At 55.0% G+C, this 26,537-nt stretch overlaps 1 protein-coding gene across 21 annotated transcripts in view; it reads left to right on the top strand.

The window, feature by feature from the left end:
* The first annotated feature begins 309 nt into the window (after nt 1–309).
* ZFP3 (ZFP3 zinc finger protein) overlaps nt 310–26,537 on the top strand; it is a 91,373-nt gene continuing 65,145 nt past the window's right edge. For 12 of the 21 annotated variants that reach the window (XM_038536485.1, XM_038536491.1, XM_038536492.1 and 9 more), the window contains exons 1-3: nt 310–449; nt 8,599–11,280; nt 13,070–13,162. In XM_038536485.1, coding sequence (XP_038392413.1) covers nt 8,607–10,118 — 1,512 coding nt within the window. In that variant the 5' untranslated portion in view covers nt 310–449; nt 8,599–8,606 and the 3' untranslated portion in view covers nt 10,119–11,280; nt 13,070–13,162. Of the gene's footprint in view, nt 450–8,598; nt 11,281–13,020; nt 13,163–17,853; nt 18,915–19,172; nt 23,045–26,537 lie in introns of those variants that run through there. The other 9 variants (XM_038536504.1, XM_038536503.1, XM_038536499.1 and 6 more) reach the window with 8 other exon arrangements.

Raw genomic sequence — 26,537 nt, 5'->3', positions numbered from 1 at the left:
GGGCGACGGGCTGAGGGCCGAGCTCGGAGCGCCCAGCGTCCGCTCGGGCTCAGGTGGACGAGGGGCAGCGACAGCGGCGGGCAGAGCGGCCGGCCCAGCGGCGGAAGTGCGTCCCTGGGGCCGTTCTAGGCCGCCTGGAGGACCCGGCTAGTCGGTGATCCGGGGGTTACGCGGGCGCCACCGGGCGCGGGGGTGCGGACGTCCCGGGAGCCGACGCCGCGGGAGGTCGGCGGGGCGGGCACCAGGGGCGGTGGCCGGGCGGGCCCGGGGGCGCAGGCGGGGCGGGCTGGGGGGCGCAGGCGGGCCGCCCACCTGTTCCTCCGCGGAGGCCGCCGCGCGCTGATTGGCCGAGCGCACCGGAAGTGGAAGCAGGGCGGCCGCCGCCCGTGGGACAGAGATCTCGGCGGCGGGGAGCGCGGCGCTGGGAACGCGGGGAGCGAGTGGCGGCGGTGAGACCTCCCCCGGGGCGGCGCGGCGGGGCGGGGCGGGGCTCCGGGGCTGCTGCGGCCCGCGGGCCGGGCGGTCGCGCCGAGCCCCGCTGTGACCTTGGACTGGCTGCCCCCCCACCCCCGCCTCCATTTCCCCACCTGCTCAGGGACGCGGGCCCCGCAGGGTCCCCCGGGACCCCCAGCCCCGAGTGGGCGGCGGGGACGCCAGGGCGGGCAGTGGCGCCCCAGCTCGGCACCCCGGGCTCCTGGGGAGGGGGCGGGGGGGTGTCACGGACTGTAGCCGGCTCTGAGCGCGGAGGGAATGGAGCCGTCGTGGCGGCGGGACCGCGGTGGGGACGGGGGGGCACTGGAAACGACAGGTCCTCGGGATCGGGAGGAGGGAGCTCCGGTCTGCAGACGGTGAGGGGCATCTGCGGTGTCCGGGCATCGTGCTGGGCTCCTCGGACCCGAACACGGATGCATGTGCAGTGATTCCTCACTGGCCCCCCAGGCTTGTTATGTAGAGGGATTCACCTAGGCGGTGTGTAAGAGTGCCCGGACTGTGGCAGCCCCCCACCCCACCCCCCCAGCAGCAAGGTGAAGGGAGCTCCATCCTTGCTCCAGGGGCCGAAGAAGGCTGGGTGGGAACAGGCTGGCCAGACACGGACCATACACTGCAGCGGCTGCTCCTAGGTGAGGGACCTCAGGGGCACACACAGGAGAGGACTCTGTGCCTGAAGTGCTAGCAGTGGGCGGGAGTATCCCAGCAAGTGGGTATAAACTGTTCCCAAAGGGGAGGGTGCTGCAGTACCCTCCCTGGGGACCGCGGGGAGCCCGGGAAAGGGCCTGACCAGGGGGGCATCCTGAGCCACCTGCACGAGTTTGTATTCTGTAGGCCTTGGGAACCTGTGATCGGGAAGCCACATGGCACAAGTCAGGGCAGTACAGTTGAAAGGAGCATGAGAGGGACGCCTGAGTGGCTCATTGGTTGAGCGTCTACCTTTGGCTCAGGGCATGACCCTGGGGTTCTGGGATCAAATCCTGCATCGGGCTCCCCACAGGGAGCCTGCTTCTCCCTCTATGTCTCTGCCTCTCTGTCTGTGTCTCTCATGAATAAATAAAAAATTAAAAAAAATAAAAAAGAAGAGGAGCATGAGAGTGCCTGCTTCCTGCACGTGTGAGTGCAGATGATGGGTAGGAGGGGATCCTGGTACCAGATACTGAATATTTGGTGGGACCTGGCCTTTCAGACATTACTGGGAAGTCTGTCAGCTTTAAGATGCTTTTGTCTGCAAGTAACATGATGCAACTCAGCCTGGCTTTGTGCATGTGTGCAAGCTCTCATGATTGGAAGTCAGGTGGTGAAGTGCTGTCAGGACAAACGTGGTGGCTCCACTGTGCCTCGGTTTTTAGCTCTCTCTGCCTCATCCAAGCTGGGGGAGGAACGGCAGCAGCAGCAGTTCCAGGCAACGACATCTCCAAGTCTTTTCTTGTGCTGCTCTCAGGATGGTTGGCTTTATTCCCAGAGGCTCCCAGCAAACCTGCTTAGAATATCATTGACCCACATGAAGGCATATCCATTCCCGAGGCAGTCCCTGCTGTTGTGAACAGTTGCTTGCGAGGGATTTGGTCGCTCTGGGTCCTGGAACACTTAGAGGAGGTCTCATCTCCTGCAGAGCGTGCAAGGCCACTTCCCACTTCTTTGGTCAGATGCACCACAAAATAATTGGAGAAGCTTTGTATCCTCGTATCTACTTGTCAGTCAACTTCCAAAGTGTTTCATCATAAATCTGAGTAGTTGCAAAGGATGTTTTGCATGTATTATAAGCTTTGGCATTTCGACATTAAACCTCATGCGGCGTTCTGGGATCCCTGCCCAAGCTTTCGTGTGCTCGCCACATTCTCTGCCCTCTCTGTAACCCATCTAGTCTCGTAGTGCCCCACACTTCCCTCCCTGCCCCAACTCCATCTGCGTCCGTCCTGCTCACCCATCTCAAGTGTGTCTCCACTGGCATCCTCAGGTCACTCCCTCATTCTTCCACCACCTGTGTCCCCGGATTCCCAGCTGCTCTGGGGCTGGAGAGAGTCCGGAAAGCATGCCGACGGGCTCCTCCTCCTCACAGTGACCCTCTGGGGCATGCCTGTCTCACAGGGAGGTTGTGAGGGCTTCACAAGGTAGTGCCCAGCACGCAGTAAGCGCTCCTCCGTACCCCACGTCAGAATGCCAGTGTGCTCTCTCTTTCTTCTCTTCTTCCTTTTCCATGTGCCCCATGGAAGCCAGAAGGTTCCTTCTGTTCCCTTTCTCTTTACCCCGGTGCTTCCTGGCCTCTGAGGCCTTGCTTCCCTCGTCCTCTGCCCTGAGCGCTGGGGCATGGCGTGTGGAGTAGTGCAAAAACAGCAACTATAACATCTGTGGGCATGGGGCCTGCGGTTGCCTTTCCCTCCACCATCGGGCCTGCCTAACTGTGGCCTCGTGGCCCCATGGCCTGCAGCTTTCCCTTCCAGGCTCCTTCACCTGGTTCTCGTCCTTCTTTACGGGAGGGAGAGAGCTGCCTCCCACGCAGGCCCTCCGTTGTTTTACTACCGTGTATCATTCTGGGCTGGAAAAACCTCTGGCGTGTGGCCTCAGCGAGACTCTGTTGAGGAAGGAAGTGATTCTTGGGCCTTTTGTCCCTCCAGTTCCAGCCTTCACATTCAACAGTATTGTTAGATCTAACCAGACTGTCAGCTAATGGATTAATAGTTCTTTGCTACAGATCACATCAGGGTTTTTGGCAGATAAGCTCAAAGGATTGGGTGAGGTTGCTGTCTCAAGAGACTGCTGTAAACTCTGATTTAGACACTTGAGGGCAAGCTCAGGTCCAGTCACGGCAACTACAGTCTGAGAAGCGTAAGGGAAGTGTGGTTTTTAACTCCGAGAAGATGATCTGGTCTGTTGTATTATATGTACTCTGAGTTCAGGGGAGGGTGTGCCCTCCAGAGGGAGGGCAGGAGCCTGTACCTACAATCCTGCTGCCTCACACGCGTGTGGTCCCAGCAGGCCAGCCCTTGGGTCGAGCTGAGCGCCCTGGACTGAATGTGGGGCGGTGGTGCCAGTGGCTTCCCAACCTGCCGGGGCATTATGACCACCCAGGGCACTTGTTCAGGACACAGCGCCCTGGGCCCCACACCCAGGGATTCTGGGAGGCCTGAGGTGGGACCTGGGATTTAGCAGTTTCAGTACATTTCCCAGTGGATTCTTGGGCATCCAGCCTCGTTCTGGGCTAAGAATTCTTAAAATTTAACAATCATTTTATTAAAAAACAAAAAACAAAACAAAACAAAAAACCGTCTTTCTGCTCTGATTGCAAGCCTATGATACATCATGTTCTCAGGGTTTATGTGGCTTCCCATGTAGATTTTCATCTGGGCAGTGTGGTCCTTTCAGTTTTAGTTTTTGTTAATGAATTGGTGGGCATCTGGTGTATGCATCAGCACTTTGTGGGTGGGGTGCTCTCGGGGGTGCATTGAAAAAAACATCTGGGTTTGCAAAGCTGAAGACCCTGTTGTGAACTGTGGTGACCCCAGAGTGGTCTGCATGTTACCTCCAGACTGAGGACCAGGAGGGGTCACCCTCCCACTCAGGTGGGCACTTCTGTCTTCTCACTCTCTCCAGAAACAGCCAATTCCAGGTTTAGGGGAGTGAAGTGAGAAACAAAGACAGGAAACAATGGATGGAAATTTGAATTCAGGCTGTGAGTAGGGGAGTGTTTCCCCGGGAGCATGAGGTCTGATGAGTAGCTGCACCTCTGGGAAAATCTACCCAGTGGATTTTGGCTTTGATTCACTTGTGAGGAGGTGCCAGGAAGGAATAAAGCAGTATCATTCAACAGGTGACATTATTATTGTGTCACTGGCAGAATGCCTGGCAGAAGAGCGGTTGGAGGGGGTCACATTCAGTTGGGGAGACTTTCTGGATTTGAATTTTGAACTAGGTCTCGAAGTTGGGGGTGGACATATGCTGACTTCTGGGTAGTGTGTCCTCTCGTACCGTGGGCAGGTGATTTTCTACGTGGTGGGGACAGATGTGGGTTATGTGAATTATGACTTTGTGAGGCACTGGATAATGGAAGGCAGTGACTATGGGAGAGACGGGGAGGAGGGAGCCGGAGGGGGTGGGGAGTAGACACGGAATGAATAGTACCAGCTCTGGATCTGGATCTGGATCGGGGCTGAGTATCAGGGAGACGTTTTTTTGTAGGATGGCACTTCCCGGCTCCTGTGGCACCAGGAGTGAAGAACAGAGGTAAAGCCCCTGCAGTGGATCCTTGTGTGTAGCTACATACTCGCCTGTCATTTGCAAAAGAATCAACAAAAAGGAGAAATCCAGCTTCTGGGTACCTGCCCTGAGTCTGTGGGAAAGCCAGGGCACCTGCTGGGTGGGGTGAGGAGTTGAAGATTACAGGTCATTTTCGGGGGAGCACCAGAGCTTCCAGGATGTCGGGGTTCCTCTAGGAGATCAGGTTCCTTCCAGGTGTCGAGAGGGCGACTGGTGAGGCTGGTGGTGCTGCTGACCACCGTCCTCTGGTTGGCTGGAGGTTGGCAGAGGTCACCCCAAATCACTGCTTTCCCCTTCCCTCCAAACCTGGTTCTCCACTCACCCCATTCCCCCTTGTAGGATCATGTTCAGGCTTTGACCTTTCATCCAGATTCTGAGAGAAGTAGCGAATTTGTTCATCAGTCTGCCGCCACCTGGCTGTGCTTCCTGGGCCATGGAGCCTGTTCTCACAGGTCACCCGCGGCCACCTGATTGTCCCGGTAGACATTTTCCAGGTGGCCCTTCGTAATTCTGTCTGCCACGGCCCTGGTGACGCCTGGGATGGGGTACCTGGTTCTTTCCTTCTTCCCTGACCATCCCTTCTCTCATTGGTGGGCTTCTCTTCCTCCACCCCCCTCCTTTGTACTAGGATCCAGACAGGAAACTGCTCACTCAAAATGGGATGATTGAGGAAGGTCTGTTTGCAGAGGAGTTAATTGTAGATGACCTGGGTGTGGGCGAGGTGTTGAGGAACCTGGGGCTGATGACACTGGAGGGGTCGCCAGCTCGGGCCTGAAGAGACGGAAGAGGTAGGAGAGGCTGCTGGGCCCCAGGCCCTGAGACAATCAAGGGGTAGGACAGACTCCCCGAGCAGAGTAATGACCTTTGGTGCAGGGATGCCACCAGCCTAGGGTGGCCTCACCCTACTTCTGGTCTCCCGCTGCTGGGGCTCACCACCACTGGAGTGCAGCTGGAAGCCCAAGGGTCCAGTGCTGTCTGCCGCGGTTAGCGTTCTGGGGCCCAGAGTGGGGTGGAGAAAGGTGGGAAGACCTGGAGGAAATGGAGGAAGATAAGAGAAGGGCTCATCCACGTTAACTTAGGCTTCCTATGTGTCTGTCCTTGGCCTCCGGCACTTGTCACGCAGAGCCCTGACCAGTGTAAGTTTCAGACCATTAGGCTGGTTCCCTGATACTCTGTGTGGGTATCTCGAAACTTCTCTCATGTGACACAGAGTTCATGGGTCCTCTTCTCTCAGCTAGCTGCACCAGCATCCCTAGCCCCTGGCACTGCTGGCCCCTGATAGCCTGTCTTATCTCCAGGGAGATCGGGGTAGCGTCGTGACCCCTCCTCTGTCTTCCTTACCTTGTATCCCATGCGGTCACCTCCAGCCCCGTCTCACAGAATCTGACCTCCGAACTCTTTCTCCAGCTGTCTTCTCTGCATCCCCTCTGCTGTTGGCGCCCTGGTTAGAGCTCATGCCCCTTGCCCTGTGCTTGCCTTGCTGACCTCCTGGGTCCTGGCCTGCCGCTTACTGGGTAGTTCCACGAAGTGGCCATTAGTGCACCTGTGCCTGACCGTGGGCTGTGTCACTCCTTGGCTTCAAAACCATTCCACGACTCTGCATTGTCTTGGGGATAAATAGGCCCATGGCTGCCCATTCCCGCTTGAGAATCACCTTCCACAGTAATCCCTTTACTGGCAGAAGGGCAGAGGATTGTACTCCTCAGATTGGCTGTGGACTCCCTGGACAGAGGCCAGGCTCATTGTCCTAGTGCTGGGACCTCACTTCTGTGACAGGGATCACTGCACCCCTGGGCCAGAGTACCAGTTAGGAATCGGTTTGGCTTCATAAAAACAAGACAAAAAACTGCAACAGCTTAAGCAAGGCAAAAGCATATTTCTCTCACATTAAAAAAAAAAAGGCCAGGGCAGCCTGGGTGGCTCAGCGGTTTAGTGCCACCTTCAGCCCAGGGCCTGATCCTGGAGACCCAGGATCAAGTCCCACGTCAGGCTCCCTGCATGGAGCCTGCTCCTCCCTCTGCCTGTGTCTCTGCTTGTCTCTCTCACTCTCTCATAAATAAATAAAAATCTTAAAAAAAAAAAAAAAGTCCAGAGGTGCCTGGGTGGTTCAGTTGATGAAGTATCTGACTTCGGCTCAGGCCCGTGACCTGGGGTCCTGGGATTGAGTCCCGCATTGAGCTCCCTGCAGGGAGCCTGCTTCTCCCTCTGCTTATGTCTCTGCTTTTCTCTCTCTGTGTCTCTCATGAATAAATAAATATAAATTCTTTAAAAAAAGGGGTGTGTGTCCAGAGGCAGGCATTCCAGGATCAGGATGGCAGCTCTGTGGAGTCATCAGGGTCCTTCCTGCTCTGGCCCCATTGTAGGGTCTGGAGTGTCCTGTGTGCTCACGGTCCAAGGTGGCACCCTGCCCATCACCTGTCGCCCAGGGCACAGTGTGGAAAACAGTGAAGCAAGGCATCTCCTCGCCCCTGAGGAGACTTCCCAGAAGTCCCACGCTCTTTCATCTGCACTTTACCATCTCATGTGGCCAAAGCCAGCCACAGAGAAAGCTGAGGAATGTATTTCTCTAGCTAGGCTCCTTGTTACACTAAATAAATTCATTATTCTGTTGCTAATGAAGTGTCGAAGAAAGGACATCGGTGACAACTAAAAGACTTTTTGCCACAGCCTTTCAGAATTTTAGAAAAAGTGTAGGCTTTGGGATCCAAAAAGGATGAAGAAAATTCTGTAGAGATCGTTTATAAAACCAGTCTGTAAAAAATAAGTCCTGTTGCCACATAATAAGAATAACAGGTTAGAAAACGTAAGAAAAGTCACCAAGAGGAAAGGCGTACAGAGACATGACAGGCGTGAAAACACCAGGATACGTTTGGACGTTTCACAAGGTGATGCTGGGACTGACTTGGAGAAAGGTGAGCGCAGACCGGAAGTACTGAGACAGAGCAAGAGCTAGCCCCACACGGGACGTTTCAAGGGGTTGGTCCTGGGGAAGGAGGAGGCAGGTCAGCGGCACTGAAGGGAGCCTGGAAAGTGACCAGTCTTGGGGCTTCTCACGGGGCGGGGGCCCTTCCATCTGTGGGGGGTAGAGCGGACCCGGGGCACCCTGAGGCCGGCACTGTGTCACCCACACAGAGGGGAGCTCAGAGGCCTGACATGTGGTTCTGCTTGGGCTCCACTGTGGGGACCTTTGGATGGTCGGTCCTGTGGATACGGCGCCCTGGCCCATAGCCTGGTGAGCGTCCCGGGGCTGTGCGCAGTAGGGGTTCCTCGCTCCACCCTGGGTACTGCTCTGCTTGTCGTGTTGCCTCTTCTCCGGGCCTGTCCTGGCCGTGCACACCCTGTTCATGCTTTCTACCACCCCAGGCCCTCTGCCAGCTCATCACCCATATTCTGCAACTTTCACCAGTGTCTCTCCCCATCCGTATCCCATCTCCCTCCTTAAGTCTCTTCCTCTGGGGATGCCTAGGGGGCTTAGTGGTTGAGCATCTGCTTTCAGCTCAGGTCGTGATCCTGGGGTCCTGGGATCGAGTCCCACATCAGGCTCCCCAAAGGGAGCCTGCTTCTCCCTCTGCCTGTGTCTATGCCACTCTGTGTATCTCCCATGAATAAATAAATAAAATCTTTAAAAAAAAGTCTCTTCCTCCGATGATCCTGTCACCCGTCGGGGTCTGCCTTTTGTCTGGCGTGCCCGCCATCACCCCAGGTCCCTTCTTTGGCAGCATCCTGTCATCTCCCCAGACCCCGGGACTGCTTGGGCAGGTGACTGATGGGCACCTGCCCTCCAGAGTGCCCTAGCTCTATCCTGGTCATGTGCCATGTAGCCACTTCACACGCTGCCCTCTGTCATTTCAGATTGTAACATGGGGACCGAGAGCACGGAGGTAATCCCCAAGGAAGAAGTTTCTGAGGAACCCGAGCCACGTGCGACAGGATTGGAGACACTTCCCTGGGTGGTTTGCCAGGGCCAGGAGTTCAGAGTGGCCTGCGCAGAAGACACGGTGGACAGGCACTCGAGAAGGTCCACTGACAGGAGCACGGGGCAGTTGTCCCCTCGGGGTAGGGGCCTTGCACCAGGGCCCATTGTCTTTCAGAGGCCACCCCCAGGCAAGAAGTACGGGGAGCGTGGGGAGCAGGAGCGCACCTGTAGCCTCGGGGCACCCCTGCTCACGCCTCAGGCCAACCCCCCAGCTGAGGCCGTCCCTGCCTTCGCCACCTCCCACCACAACCCCATGGAGAATGTGGAGTCTCCCTGTACGCAGAGAGCTCCTGTGGGTGAGAAGCCTCACAGGTGCAAAGAGTGCGGCAAGGCCTTCAACCAGAACTCGCATCTGATTCAGCACCTGAGGGTTCACAGTGGAGAGAAGCCCTTCGAGTGCAAAGAGTGTGGAAAGACGTTTGGGACCAACTCCAGCCTGCGACGGCACCTGAGGATTCATGCCGGGGAGAAGCCCTTTGCCTGTAGCGAGTGTGGCAAGGCCTTCATCCAGAGCTCACACCTCATCCACCATCACAGGATCCACACGGGGGAGAGGCCATACAAGTGCGAGGAGTGCGGCAAGGCCTTCAGCCAGAACTCAGCGCTTATCCTGCACCAGAGGATCCACACGGGCGAGAAGCCCTATGAGTGCAACGAGTGTGGAAAGACCTTCCGGGTGAGCTCGCAGCTCATCCAGCACCAGCGCATCCACACCGAGGAGAGGTACCACGAGTGCACCGAGTGTGGCAAAGCCTTCAAGCACAGCTCGGGCCTCATCAGGCACCAGAAGATCCACACCGGGGAGAAGCCCTATCTGTGTAACGAGTGCGGGAAGGGCTTCGGGCAGAGCTCTGAGCTCATCCGGCACCAGAGGATTCACACCGGTGACAAACCCTACGAGTGCAATGAGTGTGGCAAGACTTTCGGCCAGAATTCTGAGATCATTAGGCACATTCGCATTCACACTGGCGAGAAACCCTACGTGTGTAAGGAGTGTGGGAAGGCCTTCCGGGGCAACTCGGAGCTCCTGAGGCACGAGCGGATCCATACCGGGGAGAAACCCTACGAGTGCTTCGAGTGCGGAAAGGCGTTTAGGCGGACCTCACACCTCACCGTCCACCAGAGGATCCACACCGGAGAGAAGCCCCACCAGTGCAGCGAATGTGCGAGAACCTTCTGGGACAGCTCAGAGCTGCTGCTCCACCAGAAGATCCATGTTGGGGAGAAGCCTTACGAATGTACTGACTGTGAGAAGACATTCGGCCAGCATTCCCAGCTGCTCCTCCACCAGCGAATCCACACGGGCGAGAAGCCGTACGAGTGTCAGCAGTGCCAGAAGACGTTCAGCCGCAGCTCCCACCTGCTCCGACACCAGAGTGTCCACTGCGCAGAGTGATGGCAGCCAGCGAGGGGCTCCGTGCGGACTTGCCGCGCCCATAGCTTGCACATCCTATGCGTGGACAGACCCCCTTCTCCCTGTGTGTAATGCAGCGGCTGGAAAGGATGGATGCTTTTAGGAGTCGGTGAAGTTTCGGTACCGGGTTAAATCGTAAAAGCTGTTTCAGGCCTTAATATTCCCTCTGTACCCCTTGGCGCTCCCTGCCTGCTGCCCCCCCGGGTGGATCCCGTCGCTCGGGTCAGTAGCCACCTTGTAGCCCAGATCGTCACTTTCCAGGAAACGTGCAGGCACATGATCCCAACGCCACCCAAGGGTGACACAGCAGATGCGTGAACGTGTGCCCCTGCGGTGTTAGGTTGAGGTGGAGACGACGCCCCCTGTTCCCTAACTGTGTGGCCCTGGGATCCATCGATGGGCTCCTCCTAGCTTCACAGTCCTGCAGACGTGCTCCTGGGTTTCCTTAGATGATGGTGGTGTTGCTGAAGAGCAGGAAGTCCCGGGGATACCCCGTCCTGCCAGACTGCCTCGTTCTCCTGCAGAGGGTGCAGGATGGAGGAGACAGACAGGCCCTGGCCGGGACTCTGTGGGGCCTCAGAGCCCCGAGGGGCTGGCGGGTGAGGGGAGCGGGGGAGCCGTGATGCTGCTCTCTCCGGGGCCCCCGTGCTGGGCTGGCTTGCCCATGGGCTCAGGCTGCGCCACCCAGAGCCTCCACCTGGCTTGCCCGCAGCCCAGGGGTCCTCGTCGTCTCTACCATGTGTTCTGTGTTCTCCCACAAGCTGCTGCTTCTCCGAGGAAACATCCTGGGGTCTCCATGTGCCCACGTGTCTGAGGTGCCAAGTGGCGGCTGGCACCTGGGGGCCCCTGCCTGCTCTTACCATGAAGGGAAGGGTTTTGGACTCCATGAGCTGCGGGGTTGAGGCAACCCCGTGGGCCTGGACTGCCAGGCGCATCTGGAGCACTCTGCTCTCAGTCCCTTTCTGACCAGTCACCAGTGCCTCGCGTTCCCTGTGTGCTAGGTGCCGGCATGCGGCCATGCAGTCTCCGTGTCAGGTTTCACAGCCTTGCCGAGGAGCAGAAGCTGCTTAAGGGGGGTACTGTTTATGTACCATAAAGTCCACCTGTTTGACGTGCCCAGCTGATTGATTTTTGACTGACAGAGGTGTGCCACTAGGGTGGTGGTGGTGACCGCATGGGCGAGGTGGGGCAGTGGGGTGACCATGTGGGTGAGGCGGGGAGGTAGGGGTGACCGGGTGGGTGGGGCTCCTGTTGGTGCACATACAGCTGGTAGGGCCTGCAGCCTGCCCCAGCCCTGTGCTGGGTCCCAACAGGCAGATTCGCTGCTGCCCCACCTGTACCCTGCACACAGCTTTTATTTTTACTATGTGGATTTGACTATAATAGATTCATATAACGGCCTCTGAAATGTAACCTCTCATGGCCAAACCCGTTCAGCGGGTTTATTCTGAAGCCCGCTGTGCTCACCCGGGTTCAGAGCCTGGGCCTGAGCGGAGTGCCGTCGTGTGGACACCTGGCGGTAGGCCTCATCTTTCCATCTGTGCTCTGGTCTGGCACTCAGGCCCCTGGTGGGGTGATTCTCAACCCCCTGTTCCCCCATGCCCATACGGTGATGACACGTGCAGGGCGTGCTTTTGCTTGTTGCTGACCTTGAAGCTCACCTGCCCGACTGTGCCTCTGCAACACAAAACTTGGGTGTCACCCGTCCCTCTGACTTCCAGTCCCATGTTCACATGCGTGATAGCCACATGCACCCTTGGTGCTCTGGTGGACGACAGACAGTCTCTCTACTGGACACACAGTTCACACCCCCTGTGACCACGTCCCCTGCCCCTCCCCCGCCTTGCACCCACTCTTCTCAAGGGGACTTGGAGCTTTCCTTCCGTGACCCCCCTCCATCTCTGGCTGTCAGAATCTGCCTGTCACCGTGAGCACTAGTCACATGTTTGTGCAAGCAGAATTCCATCGAGGAAAAGAATTATGGATTCCCGTAGGTCTAGAGCTACAAAAACCAGACCTCACACTCTCAAGGGCCTCCCTCAAGACTCTGAGAAAGCCCTCGGGAACTTTGGCAGCTCTGTCTGTGCATGTTTTCCTCATCCCAGTTTTCCTGGTGCACTAACACGTCCGGTTTTGTTTTGTTTTTTCCGACCCCCTTATTGCTGAAATTTCAGGGCTAGTGTTTACTGTCATTACTCCTCAGATTCATCATGTGCTTCCCCAAGGCAGGTTCCTAAGCTTGTTAGGTGAGGGATCCCCGAGACTCAGGAAGGCTCTGCCTAGAAAAATATGCACGTGACCTTGGGGAACTCATAGGCCACCTGAACCCTGTCCTCAGAACCACTCCCCCCCCCCTTACCCCACCCCCGTGGTCCTCTCCCTCACTTCTCAAAGCAAACTTTGACCTTGGAAAGACACTAACCTGGTAAGCAGCAATAACCACTCCCTTGTGGCGTGCCTCGACATTTGGGGTGAATCTCTGTGGGAGCCATCTGCCTGGGCATGCACCCAAGAGCCTCCGGGAAGGAGGAGCCCCAGGAGAGCCCGGGGATCCACAGAGCCCTGCCACTTGCTGAGCACTGTGACGTGTTAGCACCTGTGCACGGACCCTGGGGGCCCCAAGGGAGCCCAGGACGGAGGGAGCAGGTCTGAGCCCCAGAAGGCTGGTGGGAACTGAGCATCTGATGGTGGGCGGCGCCCCCAAAGGCTCCCAGAGCTCTGAGAGAGGAAGAGGGCTGGGGGCAGTAACCCATGGGCAGGTGAAGCCTCTCCATGAGCCCCAGACCTGGCTTAGGCCCTCCCCACTCCCTCCCACATCCTCGTCTCCAGCCCCAGGATTGCTCAGAGGACTCTGCAGCCACTCCAGCCTCCCCTGTGTCAGCAGCGGCGCGGCTGGAACACTCATGTGTCCTTGTTTGTAAATCGCTTTGCAGGCAGCGTGGACCCAACTCCTATGGCGTCTGGCACCCGCCATGTCTCCAGATAGCCACCTGCTTGCGGCCACTGCCTTGCCTCCGGACCACAAGGTAGGAGCCCCACCACGCAAGGCCCTAGCCCGTGGTGTGGGGGTCCTGGACCTGTGGGGAAGAAGGGGTCGGGGGGCTGGCCACAGCCAGCCAGAGGCTCAGGAGTCTGCCTTCCACACCCAGGATAGGCTGCTTTCTGCCACTCCACAGGCATTCCCAGCTGCCATCCTGGCCGGTTCAGACAGCTGCTGAATACTTTGCTGTCGAATTCTAACTTAGTTATGGTGGGAATGGATGGACTCAGGTGGGGAAGGCGACGCCCTCTGAGGCTGCGGGGTAGGAGGGCTGGCCTGGTGACTTGACCGTTTGAGGCCTTTTGCACAGAAGGAGGTTGGTTATGCCTCAGAGTGGGGAGAGTCTGGGACAGCTCCTGGGCAGATCCCCCACAAATCACCAAGTAGGGAGCAGAGCACTGCTACACCCTTGACCTGCTGGCTTTAAACTGTGGGGCAAGGGTGCAGAGGAAGGGGCTTTGGGCCGAGTGGAACTATAATCCACATCCCAGTCCACTGACTCCCACGTTGGGGAGCCTCGGGGGAAGGGGAGGCAGTGCGTGTGACCTTGGAGGTCTTCAGCGGGGCCCAGAGACTCTGCATCATAGAGATGTTCATGCCGGGCAGCAACCCTCCCAATGTGATGATTCCACCTTGGGGTGGGACTCCCACGTTGAGGCTCCACAGACACCTGGCGCCAGAGGGGCCTCACCCCCTCCAGCATCACAGCATCCACCATGCGCAAGGCACTCTCATTGTGACCTAAAGCCTTCCTCTGTCCTCCTCATCGGGGTCAAGAGACTGCAGACACCCTTTGTGGCACCTGCTTGTGTCTCGCTCCCCGGGGATGGGGCTGACCTTGTAGAAGGGCGTCTACCCCAGGGTCAGCCACTCAGAGCTTAGCAGACAAATGGTTTCCATGAGCAAGAGGCCATGAGTGATGAACTGGACACTCAGTGAACCGAAAGCTGCCTTTGGCTTTTCTCTGCCGATCCTTGATCACCTCCAAAGGGTGACGGTGGTGTGAAAGTTGTGTGTTACCTGTGGCATCCCCTTGTGTGACACGGGGATGGGGAAAAGTTGGAAGCTGTGAACCAAAGGTCTCTGTGCAGTGGCAGCCGTGTACTCAGGTGCGGGCTGCCGTGGGGCACCTGAGGCACGTGCCACTTCAGCACCAGGAGAGAGATGGTCTCTCTCAGAGACCATCTTGTTACCACCTAAGAGTCTCTTGTTACCACCTTTGCTTCTTTATCTCTTTTCTTCCTTCTTTTACACATTATTCTGCTCTCGGACACGTCTGTCCTCCATGCGAGCTGGTCTCAGACACATCTGCTGGGACTCCATGTTCTTGTTGCGACGGCTTTGTCTCATCATGGGCTGGTGCTCTCCTCGGATGGATTTGTCCATCTGCTCAGGAGAATCCTCTAAATAAGCTCTGAAATGGGGGCTGCTGCTGCTGTTTTTTTAATTTATGATAGTCACACACACACACACACACACACACAGAGGCAGAGACACAGGCAGAGGGAGAAGCAGGCTCCATGCACCGGTAGCCCAACGTGGGATTTGATCCCGGGTCTCCAGGATCACGCCCTGGGCCAAAGGCAGGCGTCAAACCACTGTGCCACCCAGGGATCCCTTTTTTTTTTTTTTTAATTTAAAGATTTTATTTATTTATTTGAGGGGGATGTGCAGAGGGAGAGGGAGAAGCAGACTCCCCGCTGAGCAGAGAACCTGATGTGGGACTCGACCCCAGGACCTCAAGATTATCTCGGTCACTCCTTGAGTTTCTGTGTCCTCCTCGGTAAAGTGCTTTGTATGTGGTAGGCGCCCAATAGGTGCACCCAATAGGTGCAGCTTCTTTTTCTTCTTCACCCATTTTACATTTCTTCTGATTCACCCCGACTTAGGGATGCTTTCTCGCAAGCTCCAGAGCCGTCATAGAATACAGATTGCGTCTTAGCCTCTGCGCTGATCGTTACGGGTTGTGTTTTATCTTAAATCTCTTGCCTACGTTATTACTATTATTATTCCGTCTATTACTATTATTATTATTCCGTATATGTTAGTGCTGCTAAGGAGCCAGTGTAAGCGGATGTGGGGTCTAATTACTGTTCCCAGGCTGTTTCTTTGTCAAGTCTAACTAGCCGGTTTACAATGAGGTTGCGGAATGTGATGTGTTCAGGGATCTATCACAGAAAGTTCTTCCCTCGGATTCTATTCTGCACAATCTCCCGAAAATCCAATACTTTCCTCTACTTATAAATTTTAGTTGTTTCTTTCTTCTTTAAAAAAATATTTTATTTATTTATTCATGAGAGACACAGAGAGAGGCAGAGACACAGGCAGAGGGAGAAGCAGGCTCCCTGCAGGGAGCGCAATGTGAGACTCGATCCCTGAACCTAGGATTATGACCTGGGCCAAAGGCAGATGCTCAACCACTGGGCCACCCAGGCGTCCTTAGTCCTCATTTCTAAAATGAAATTCCATGTCGCAGCCAATTATGCTGCCCATGTACATATTACTGGATTCAGCCAATGTGGTTTTGATCAGCACGTTGATGTATTTTTCTTCATGTGTTTTCTACCTGTTGTTTTCACCGGATTCAGAAAACCATCAGTACCGATTGCTTCAAGTATTTTTCCACTTTCCTCTTTTTTCCCCCAAGACTGTAATCACACATATATTTGGTTGATTGAAGTGGTCTCACAGCTCACTGATGCTCCTGTCATCCTTTTTTTTCCTAAGTATTTTTATCTGTTTCACTTTGGTAGGTTCTATCCTCATTTTTCATCTCAGACATTGTAATTTTAATTCTAGAATTCAGTTTACATTTTTTTTTTTAAGATTTTACTTATTTATTTGAGAGAGAAATTGAGAGAGCACACAAGCAGGGGGAGGGGCAGAGGGAGAAGCAGACCCCCCACTGAGCAGGGAGCCCGACGATGTGGGACTTGACCCCAGGACCCTGAGGTCATGATCTGAGCCAAGGGCAGATGATCTGAGCCAAGGGCAGATGCTTCACCGATTGAGCCCCCCTGGCACCCCTCATAAAGTCCTTACACAGACTGTCCCCCTCACCTTTCCTGGCCTTCCCGCACGCTGCACATTCTGCGTGGAGACCTTCCTTCTTCTGTCCTCCCTGCCCCCTCTTCCTTGCTGACCCCCCATATCCTGAGGCCCAAGCCTGGGCTGCACCTCCAGTTCCCTGTGCCCCCACAGCAGCGTCCTGCCAGGATACGCACCCCAGCACGTAACCTCGTGTCCCTTGCTCCTCCACCTCCACCTCCATGTGGAATTTGATGGAGGGAAACATGAACATACTGATGCATCCAGATGCACGAGGCGAAGGAGGTGTATCATTCATACACCTGATCTTGCAGGTGGGGATTTGCAGCTTCTTTACGAATTGATGACTTAAAACAAATAGTGTTCATTCACTTCCCATGCCTAACATTTCTTTATCTCTTTACTCTGCTTCTCTGATGCCTTGTTTTCTTAGCTTGCAGTCCCTGGGAAACAGCCCTTGAGATGGAGCGTGTGTGGGAGTCCATTTGGGGGTGCCCTGGGGAACACTGCCCGGGAGAGCAAAGATACCATGGGCCTGGCTGGGAGCAGCTACAGCAGGAGCCTGCATCTGTCCTGGGGACATGGGGGGCACCGAAGCAAGGGGGCCAGGCCTATGAACACACCACCCCTTCCCCCTGGCCTCTCCCTGGGGATTTGGTCAGGGGGCTCCAGGCAGCCTTGGGGACCTGTGAGGTGCACCCAGCAACCCCGGTGCTAAGGACTTCTTTCTCTCTCTGCTTCCACATGGACAGGATACCAAGAACCTGGCACATAGAGGTGTTTACAAAACATTTTTTCCTGCTCTGCTTAACCTGTTCCATGGGTGGGTTTTTTTTTTTTTTAATTTTTTTTTTAAATTTATTTATGATAGTCACAGAGAGAGAGAGAGGCAGAGACACAGGCAGAGGGAGAAGCAGGCTCCATGCACCGGGAGCCCGACGTGGGATTCGATCCCGGGTCTCCAGGATCACGCCCTGGGCCAAATGCAGGCGCCAAACCGCTGCGCCACCCAGGGATCCCATGGGTGGGTTTTTAAATTCTGGGATATTCAGTCACATTGAAGATGCTACTGCCTTTTGACACTGTCCTAATCAGTGACATAGGCGGATATCAAGTCCTTACCTGCTCCCGCCATGGATGAGGCATGTTACTGGGAGGTCACCCCCACCCCCATGTGCAGGTACGATTTAGCCCCTTTGCACAGAGGAGAAAGCTGAGACTCAGGTTGAATGACTTCTCAAGGTTGCTCTGTATCCCCCCCAAAACTCATCTGCCTTCATCCTAACTCCTGGTCCCTCAGAACGTGACTGTATTTGGAGAGCGGGTCTTTAAAGAGGCACTTAGGTTAAAATGAGGTTATCGGGGGCACCTGGCTGGCTCAAGGGTCGTGAGAGCCTGTTGGGCTGGAGAAAGGCCTCGGGGTGCCTGGAGGTCTCAGTGGGTGAAGTGTCTGCCCTCAGCTCAGGTCATGGTCTCAGGGTCCTGGGGTTGAGTCCCGCTTTGGCTCCCTGCTCAGCGGGGAGTCTGCTTCTCCCTCTGCCCCTCCCCCGGCTCATGCTTGCTCAAATAAATACATAGTTTTTAAAAGAAAAAAAAAACGAAGCAGCACAGCAACCGCTGTCCCTCCAGCACTGTCCACAGACGAAATCTAAGCCCTGTGCTTGCTGGTAAAGGAGAAATGGTGCGGATCCAGTAACAGAAGCAGGACAGAGAAGGACAGAGGAGGAGGAGGAGTGGAAATGCACTAATGACCTCCCAGTGCCCCAGGGTGCCTGGACCTGTGCCCCCAGGTGACAAAGTTTCTAAGCTGAGGCCTCAGAGGCCCCAAGAGACAACCAGACTTTCCACGAGGCTCCGGCATGAGCATGGACAGGAGGTAAGTAGAGCCACGGGCATCCACGCACACACCCCGCGACCAAGCCCAGGCTGCAGGAAGACAGACTGGGAAACTGGGAAGTGCTGGTCCCCTCAAAGAGGACCAAGAGGTTTGCACTTCCTCCTGAAGGCCAAGGGGAGCCCGTGAAGGGGTTAACACAGAATGGTGTAAGCACAGTGAGGTGCTTAGAAGACCATCTGGATCATTTTCTGAAGGATGGGCGGTGGGTCAGGGCTGCGAGTAGGGTTTTGGGGCAGGTGACCCCAGCAGTGATGTGCCCTGGAGTGGGTGACAGCCCCAGTGGGCTTCGGGCAGTGGGCACAGATGGATCGAGTCCGAACGTTAAAGAGGCAAAACTGGGCGGAACCGGTGCTGTCCTCAAAAGAGGGGGCGAGGGGACAGGCGTCAGGGTGACATCCATGCTTCTTGCCTGGGCAACTGTCTGATTTGTGCAGTTGGAGGTGAGGACAGGGCAAAGGGGACATCACCTTACACATGTGTGAGGCACCTGTGGGGCCTCCGGGAGCAGCGTCCGGGGAGCCAGTGATGGGTCAGCAGGTCAGGAGCCCAGGAGGAGCGTCTGGAACGCAAGGCACAGATGCCAGAATCACGAGCATGCCACTGGTACCTAAGGCAGAAGAGCGTCACCATGGGTTACGGTTCGGAGCCCTGGGCATGTGCTGTGGGAGTAGAACCGGATCAGAATCCCGGCGTCCTCATCTCCCTTGGCCATCCTTCCCTGAGGCGTCCCACAGAAGGGGCTACCGTGGGGATGAAGCCCCCTGCTGGATGGAAATCTGCACACCATCACAGGGTAAGCTTCCCAAGAAACACCACGGGGCCAGGGGCCTCTGTCTGTTTGTTTGGCTTTGGAACCATACCCTGGATGTAGCAGGTGCTCAATAAGAAATGATAGAATAAGCAAATAGGTTACCTGTTGACCTTCTTTCCCTAAATCACCCCTGAAGTTCTCTTCTCCCTTGACTTCCACAATGTGTGATGGTCTGGCCATGGGTACTTTTTTTACCCATTTCTCCTTGTATTTCTTCTTTTTTTGGGAATGTTACGGAAGCTCAGCCCCTTGTCCATCTTTCTGGGACATCTCAGTGACTCCGTCACCTCTGGCTCCCGTGATCACCTTCATCTGGGCAGAATCCTGAATCTGGAACTCCAGCTCCTCACCCACACTTTAGTCTGTAATCACAGTACATGTCTAGTCCCATGTCCTGCTGGATCATGAAGCAGATGGATGAAGATGAACTCATCATCTCACAGCTATTCTCCTTTCTTACCGTCCATTTCTGACCAGTTTTCATGGAACACATACTGAATTGCGATCCTACGGCATTCAGGCACCGTTCTAGACTGTGGGAATACCCTGGTGCACGAGACAAAGTCCCTGCCCTCGTGGGGGCTTGTGTTCTAGAGGTTTCTAGGCCAGACCCACAGGAGCATATGCCACCTAAAATGTGGTACACACACCATATACATCAGTCACACCCAGGAGCTTAGTAGAAATGCCAGTTCTCAAGCAGCATCCCAGGCACACTGAGTCAAGGCTGTGCGTTAGGGGCCCAGCATTCGGTGCCTACCCAGCCCTGCAGCAATGCCCTCATCATCTCAGACCCCCCTCTATTCATACCTGGGAAACCTGAAGATTCCTCCTGTGGCCCTCTCCATCCCCATCTTCATCTGGAACCTTTGAACCTCACATATGCATTGTTGGAAAATCTAATCAATCTGTTTTCTGGCTCCATGCTGTTGGATGGAGGACTTTTCTCAAATCCTGCCTTCACCGACAACAATGATAAAAAACTCACTGTGGAGGTTTAAGTCATCTGTTCAAGGAAATAACAGCTTCTCTGGACCTGAGAGCTGTGTCATGTACCCTAGGGCTGCTGTAACAAGGTACATGGATTGGGCGGCTTCCAAGAGAAATTCACTCTCGCAGTTTTGGAGGTGGCTTCCCTCTGTGGGCTCTGGTGGCAGCGGGCAGTCCTCATACCCCTTGCTTTGTAAACACGTGACCACAAGCTTGGCCTCCCTGTCCACATGGCTTCTCCCTGCTTTTGTCTCTTTACATGGCCCCATTCTTACAGGGACACCAGTCGTACTGAATCGGCGACCCATTCTACTCCAGGATTTCCTCCCCTTAACTAATTATATCTACAATGATCCTACTTCCTAGAGGGTCACATTCTGAGCTACTGGGGTTAGGACTTCAATATACGGAAGGAACACAGTTTGGGAGCGGGGCACAATTCAATGTGTACCAATAGCCCCAGTGTACAGTTCACCTAAGAGCAAACCTGTGCTCCAGCGTCTCCCCTAACTTCCCTGTGTGCCAGGCCTCGCCCCATGCTGTCCCTTTGCCCCTGACTCTTCTGCTCCCTATGTCCCTCCAGCTCTCTACCATCTATTTTTAAAAATATTTAATTTATTTATTCACGAGAAACACACAGAGAGGCAGAAACACAGGCAGAGGGAGAAGCAGGCCCCCGTGTGAGGAGCCCGATGCAGGAGTCCATCCCAGGACCCGGGGATCATGACCTGAGCCAAAGGCAGATGTTCAACCCCTGAGCCACCCAGGCACCTGCTGTCCACCACCTACACTGAGAACCAAGGACTCACATGCCTGCCAGAGGCCAGGCACTTCATCAGAACAAGTGACGGAAGCTAGATGGTACACGACAAAGGGATACTTTGCTTCCATGCCAGGCAGACAGTGGAGATTGGTGGGAACTGGGGATCTGGGAATTCGATGCGGAGTCTGAAAGCAGAGCTCCTCTAATTCCTGCTACGTGCACCTGTAGACATGTGGGCTCTGTGAGGATACGTCTGAGCCTCCAAGACACAGTTACATCTACACCTTGTGTGGGTAGATGTGAAAGCCATTTCCACATTTTAAAATGCTGGCCACGGATTCAAATAAAAATGAACTGTGTGAGCAATGGGGGGAAACACGTCTGCAGCCCTACCCAGCCCAGGGGCCATCATTTCTTCAGCCTGTGACACTCCCCATGGTTCCAGGCCTCCCTAGAATGTTGGCACCTTCTAACCATTTCAATCCTGTTAAAGTCACATTGATGTTTATGTGCTGGGTGATGCCAAAGACAGAACCATGTCTAGAGGGACCCAGAGATGCACCCACTGAGGAAACGCGTGAAACAAGTTAGTGTGAGTGAGCACTAGCCCCGCAAGCTAGACAAGAGAAGCTCGGAGGCAACTCTGGAAGGCTTCTCAGAGGAAAGGGCTTTGGAAGCTACTCCTAAAAGGATGTGCAGACCTTTACTAGGACGCTACTGGCCTAAGCCTTACCCCCTCCTCTGAACTCCAAGGGCAGGAATATCAGGAATATCTCAATCAAGTGTGAGAACACGTGTGTCCCCCCGCCCCCCACATCGGGGCCCTCGGTAACCCCCCGAACCCAGGAACCAAGTGTTTTTGCAAAGGCTCCAGGCACAGAGCAGGGCAGAGAGAGGAGTGGTCTGCACCGGTGTGTGTGGGGGGGTAGGGGCTGGAGGTAGGCAGCTCGCGGGCCCCTAGGAGGGAACAGGAACCCACAGGGGTGGGGGGGAGCGACAGCTGAGGGTCGTGGCGGTGCGCGCGGGGAGCCGTGGGTGGGGGCCTCCCCACCTTCCTCGGGACCCTAGCCTCTCCCTATTGGCCGGCCCCTGAGAGTCTTCCCTGCACCCTGCTTCCCGGCGTGGGGCGGGCGCCGAACCCCTGGCTCTACGCACCCAGCGGTCTCCCCTCCGCCGCGGCCCCGCCCCCCGCCACCGTGTCCGCTCTGCGCAGACTCGGCCGGACCCGCTGCGGGAGGCGGGGGCCTCCACTGCGCAGACTATGGTGATCCCGCCTCGCCGCTTCGCGCCCGCTCGCGGGTCCCCTCTGCGCAGACTCGGCCAACTCCAGCTGTGGGTCCCCTCTGCGCAGGCTCGGGCCAGGTCCGCTTTTGGAGGGGGGGTGGGGTCTCTGCACAGATTCGGGCCAGGCCCTCGGCCTCCGCTGGGACTCGCGCGATTCCGCTCCGGGGGGCTTCGGGCGGCACCGGGTGGTGCACCTGCTGGTCCTGCAGGATCTGTGAGCTGCCGGCGGCTGGGCTTCGCCCCGTGGGTCCGGGTGGGCGACCCCAGCAAGCAGTTTTACATTTTTGTTCCAATTCTTTTTAGTCGTGTCCCCCACCCCGCCGATCCCGCAAGCCTGCGTGGTCTCATTCGTGGATGCCTTCTGTTTGTATTGTCCTGTCAGAGGCTTGGGACACAGGTGCACAAGGACAGGCACCAGTAACGTTTAAAAGGGCAGGTTCTGAAGTGAGAAGGCCAGACGCGCAGAAAGCTGACGGGCTCAGTCTCCTACTGCTTAGGGGCAGTGTGACGCTGGCAAGCTGGTTAACCTGAGTCCCATTTGATGGATGGGTCGTTCCCCTTTCCTCACTAATATATTTTTAAAAGATTTTATTTATTCATGAAAGAGAGAGGCAGAGGGAGAAGTAGGCTCCTTTTGGGGAGCCCAATGCGGGACTCGATTCCAGGACCCGGGGTCACGCCCTGAGCGGAAGGCCGAGGCTCAACTGCTGAGCTTCCCAGGCGCCCTCCTCGCTAGTTATAAATGCCGTCTTTTTTTTTTTTTTTTAAGATTTTATTTATTTATTCATGATAGTCACAGAGAGAGAGAGAGAGAGGCAGAGACACAGGCAGAGACACAGGCAGAGGGAGAAGCAGGCTCCATGCACCGGGAGCCCGATGTGGGATTCGATCCCGGGTCTCCTGGATCGCGCCCTGGGCCAAAGGCAGGCGCCAAACCGCTGCGCCACCCAGGGATCCCTATAAATGCCGTCTTTGACGTTGACTCAGCGTACACGTGTATTTGGTTATGTACTTGGGGTTTGCTCCAGTCATCTCCATCTTTCTTCTTTGATAATAAACTGTTACTGGGAGCTTTTAAGTGTGTGTTAGAATCTGTCTGGTAGGACCAGTCCTTGCTCCGTTTACTCTCTCCTCCCCCTTTTTTTTTTCCAGAAAAATTGTAACCATGAAAATATTCTTATATTTCTTACATTATTTTTAAGTTAACAAAATAAAGGGGGGTTTGATTTTTTAAAAAGATTTATTTATTTATTTATTCATGAGAGATACAGAGAGAGAGAGGCAGAGACATAGGCAGAGGGAGAAGCAGGCTCCATGCAGGGAGCTCTATGTGGGACTTGATCCCGGGTCTCCAGCATCATACCCTGAGCCAAAGGCAGACGCTCAACCCCTGAGCCACCCAGGTGTCCTGGGGGGTTTGATTTTGAAGGGTTTTTTTCAGTGTTAAGAACCAAGATCTGGGGCACCTGGATAGCTGAGTGGTTGAGCGTCTGCCTTCGGCTCAGGGCGTGATCCTGGGGTGGTAGAATCGAGTCCTACATTGGGCTCCCCACGGGGAGCCTGCTTCTCCCTCTGCCTGTGTCTCTGCCTCTGTGTGTGTGTCTTTCATGAATAAATAAATAAAATCTTTTTTAAAAATGAAAATAAAAGCAGCCCCCACCCCCATCACCTCCTGGCAGGCAGCCGCCTCTCTGCTGTCCTGCACCTGCTCCCTTGAGGTGTATTCAGTAAACTTCTTTCTCCTTTGTTCTGCTTCCCAGGAATTCATTCCCTGCCCAAAGTACTGGCTTCCATCCGATTGTTGCCCCACATTTGGGGGCCCCCATCCCTTGGAGAGACACCCCATTTAGGTACCACATTTGGTGGCCTAGACAGGGAGACTGCAGCCCCCTGACATTTGGGGGAACCCCACATGCAGAGCCTTTGCCAGTCCTGGGCTCTCTGTGGGTCCTCTGGGAGTCTCTCGGGACTTGCCCTTGTGCACCGGCTCTGATCCTCCCTGGGGGACTGATGGCCTCCAGCCTCGGTGACTCTTGGGTGAAGACCCAAAGCCCTGGGGGAACCAGCCAGACTGCCCTGGTCCAGGAGGGTGAGGGATGTCCCCTTTTCACTTCAGAGGGACCTTGCTCTTCTCAGCCCTTCAGGAGGCTAACCCTAGTGCCCTCCAAAGGACAGAAAGGCCAAGGACCCCCCAGTGTGGTCTGAGGGTAAACAGGTCAGATTAACTGCACCCCAGAGCACGAAGGGCCCCTGCCCTGTGCTTTCTGACTCCAACAGAAGGTCTGCTCCTAGAGTACCCCGCAACTGGCTCCAGCCACCACCTTGGTCTGCAGGCGAACACGATCCCCCGTGGCTGAGGGGTGAGTCCCCCTCCTCTTTCCCACCCGGTGGGGCCTCATGGGGGTCTAGCCGTCACTGCTGCCAGGGGATGCCCCCATGGGAAGCGCCAGGCCATTTGCCACTGCCCTCTTCTTGTGGGACCCCCTAGTGCTGTGGGACACCCTACGAGTCAGTCGCCTTGAATCACATGATCCCTCTGGGGGATGGGACGCCGACGCCCCAACAGTCTGTCGCCTTGTATAGGTCTGATCCTTTATCGGGTCCGGCTGTCTTTTCACGCTGTCCTCCGGCTGGACTTTCGCTGAAACACCTCCCCATGGTCGGCAGCCCCATAGGTGTCTCATTGCAGTCCTGGTCGTCAATCAGGACCCTGACTCAGGAGCCCCTTGCAGAATATGTGTGGCTGCCAACCAGGCTAAATACGCACCCCCCTCCTTACATACTGGACACTGGCTGGCTCGCTGTTCCTCGTCCTAATAGATGCAGGGGCTCCCCCCTCATTCGTTTCCCTAATTCATGACTGTGATCATTGGGGCCACTGTGGTTAGTCTACCTTGGGCCTGGAGCTTAAAGGAACATTCCCGAGTAGCTGCTGAAACTCCTTTTGTTTGGGGGAAGTCCCCTGTCTATGCCGGCCCAACCTGCGCTGTTTTATTCCCTCTTGTTGGCGGGAAAACACGGTGTCTGCTCCTCTGTTGGAGCTGATGAGGTTTAAAACCAGGCATCCTTGGGGCACCTGGGTGGCTCAGCGGTTGAGCATCTGCCTCTCCCCCACTCTGTCTGCACCACCATGGATGCCACCTGCATCCATGGCTCCTAGAGCATCCTTGGGGCTTCCAGCACCATTGGCAGCTGCTCCTCCCATCACAGTCAAGGGCGAAGAACATCCCCTGGGACTTGCACCACCCACATCAGATTGCCCCACCAGGGCCCCAGGTGAAAACTCACAATGGGGAACAAATTGATTGCATTTTAAGCGGACCCAGGTGAAACATAATTTGGGTTTAATTAAGACCCATCTTTAGAGTTATCAGCATTAAGTATGAGACATTTTATTCTACCAAGGTTTACTGACGGTTAGTTAAGCTCATGATCTCTGTTACAATTTGTCAGCAAAAAAGGGGACTTAAAATGACGGTGAATCTTGTCTTTCTCAGTATTCTCATGGGTCATCGTTAAGATAGCCTTCAGAGGGGATCCCTGGGTGGCTCAGCGGTTTAGCGCCTGCCTTTGGCCCGGGGCGTGATCCTGGAGTCCCGCGTTGGGCTCCGGCATGGAGCCTGCTTCTCCCTCTGCCTGTGTCTCTGCCTCTCTTTCTTTCTCTCTCTCTCTGTGTCTATCATGAATAAACTTTAAAAATCTTAAAAAAAAAAAAGATAGCCTTTAGAGCCTTTGGCAACCTGAAACTTGAAAGCTTGCTTGAGTGAAAAATTGGGACTGAATTTGTTGGACACTTAGGTCTTTTTCAAATAGGATGGAGTGCTGAAGCATCGATTAGTGATCGCAGGTTTGTGCTTTTGGCTTCCTGTTGCAGAGAAAAAGGATATGTCAGTATTGGAAAACATGCTTTGGGCTTAATTGATTTATAAATGTACCATCTAAAGAGTGCTGCCGTAATGACTCACAGTTGGTTACTACTTCATTTCCACGGGAGACTAAGGTTTCTAAAAGTTAAAATTCTCCTGAATGTAATTAACTTTGACAAGAATAAGGGAAGCAACTCTGCATGTGTAAGAAAAGTATGAGGAATGGGAATATGTTTTTGTTGAAGGTAAAAGAAGGTAATTTTGTCCTAAAGGAGATAGGTTGTTTGCAGAGTAATGGCTTGGGACAAAATCAGACTACAGAAGAAAGTTTGTAGAAGGTTCGTGAAGGGAAGTGTTTGGAAAAGAATTTTACATGTGGTGGAGATGGACTAAGGTTGAAAATGAGCTGATTTTAAAAGTACACTGGTGTATAATTGAAATTCTGCTTTCTCTCTGTTCAAAAGACAGTTTTCTTGGATGATTGGTCTGCTCTTGATTGTAAACAAAGTTGTTTTCTCTCCTCTTTGCCCAGGAAACCCAAAGTTTCTGTTTTGTCCTTCATGAGCTATAATCCTACATAGGCATGTGCTTTAAAACTTTCTAAGGTTTGGTGGCTTGGTTTGTTGGGCATCTGCCTTCAGGTCAGCTCATGTTCCCGGGGTTCTAGGATCGAGCCCACGTTGGGTTCCCTGCTCAGCACGG

This window comes from Canis lupus, chromosome 5, assembly GCF_011100685.1.
Source record: "Canis lupus familiaris isolate Mischka breed German Shepherd chromosome 5, alternate assembly UU_Cfam_GSD_1.0, whole genome shotgun sequence".
Lineage (NCBI taxonomy): Eukaryota > Metazoa > Chordata > Mammalia > Carnivora > Canidae > Canis > Canis lupus.
The sequence above is the reverse complement of the archived record's forward strand: the minus strand, read 5'-3'. Positions and strand labels throughout refer to the sequence as shown.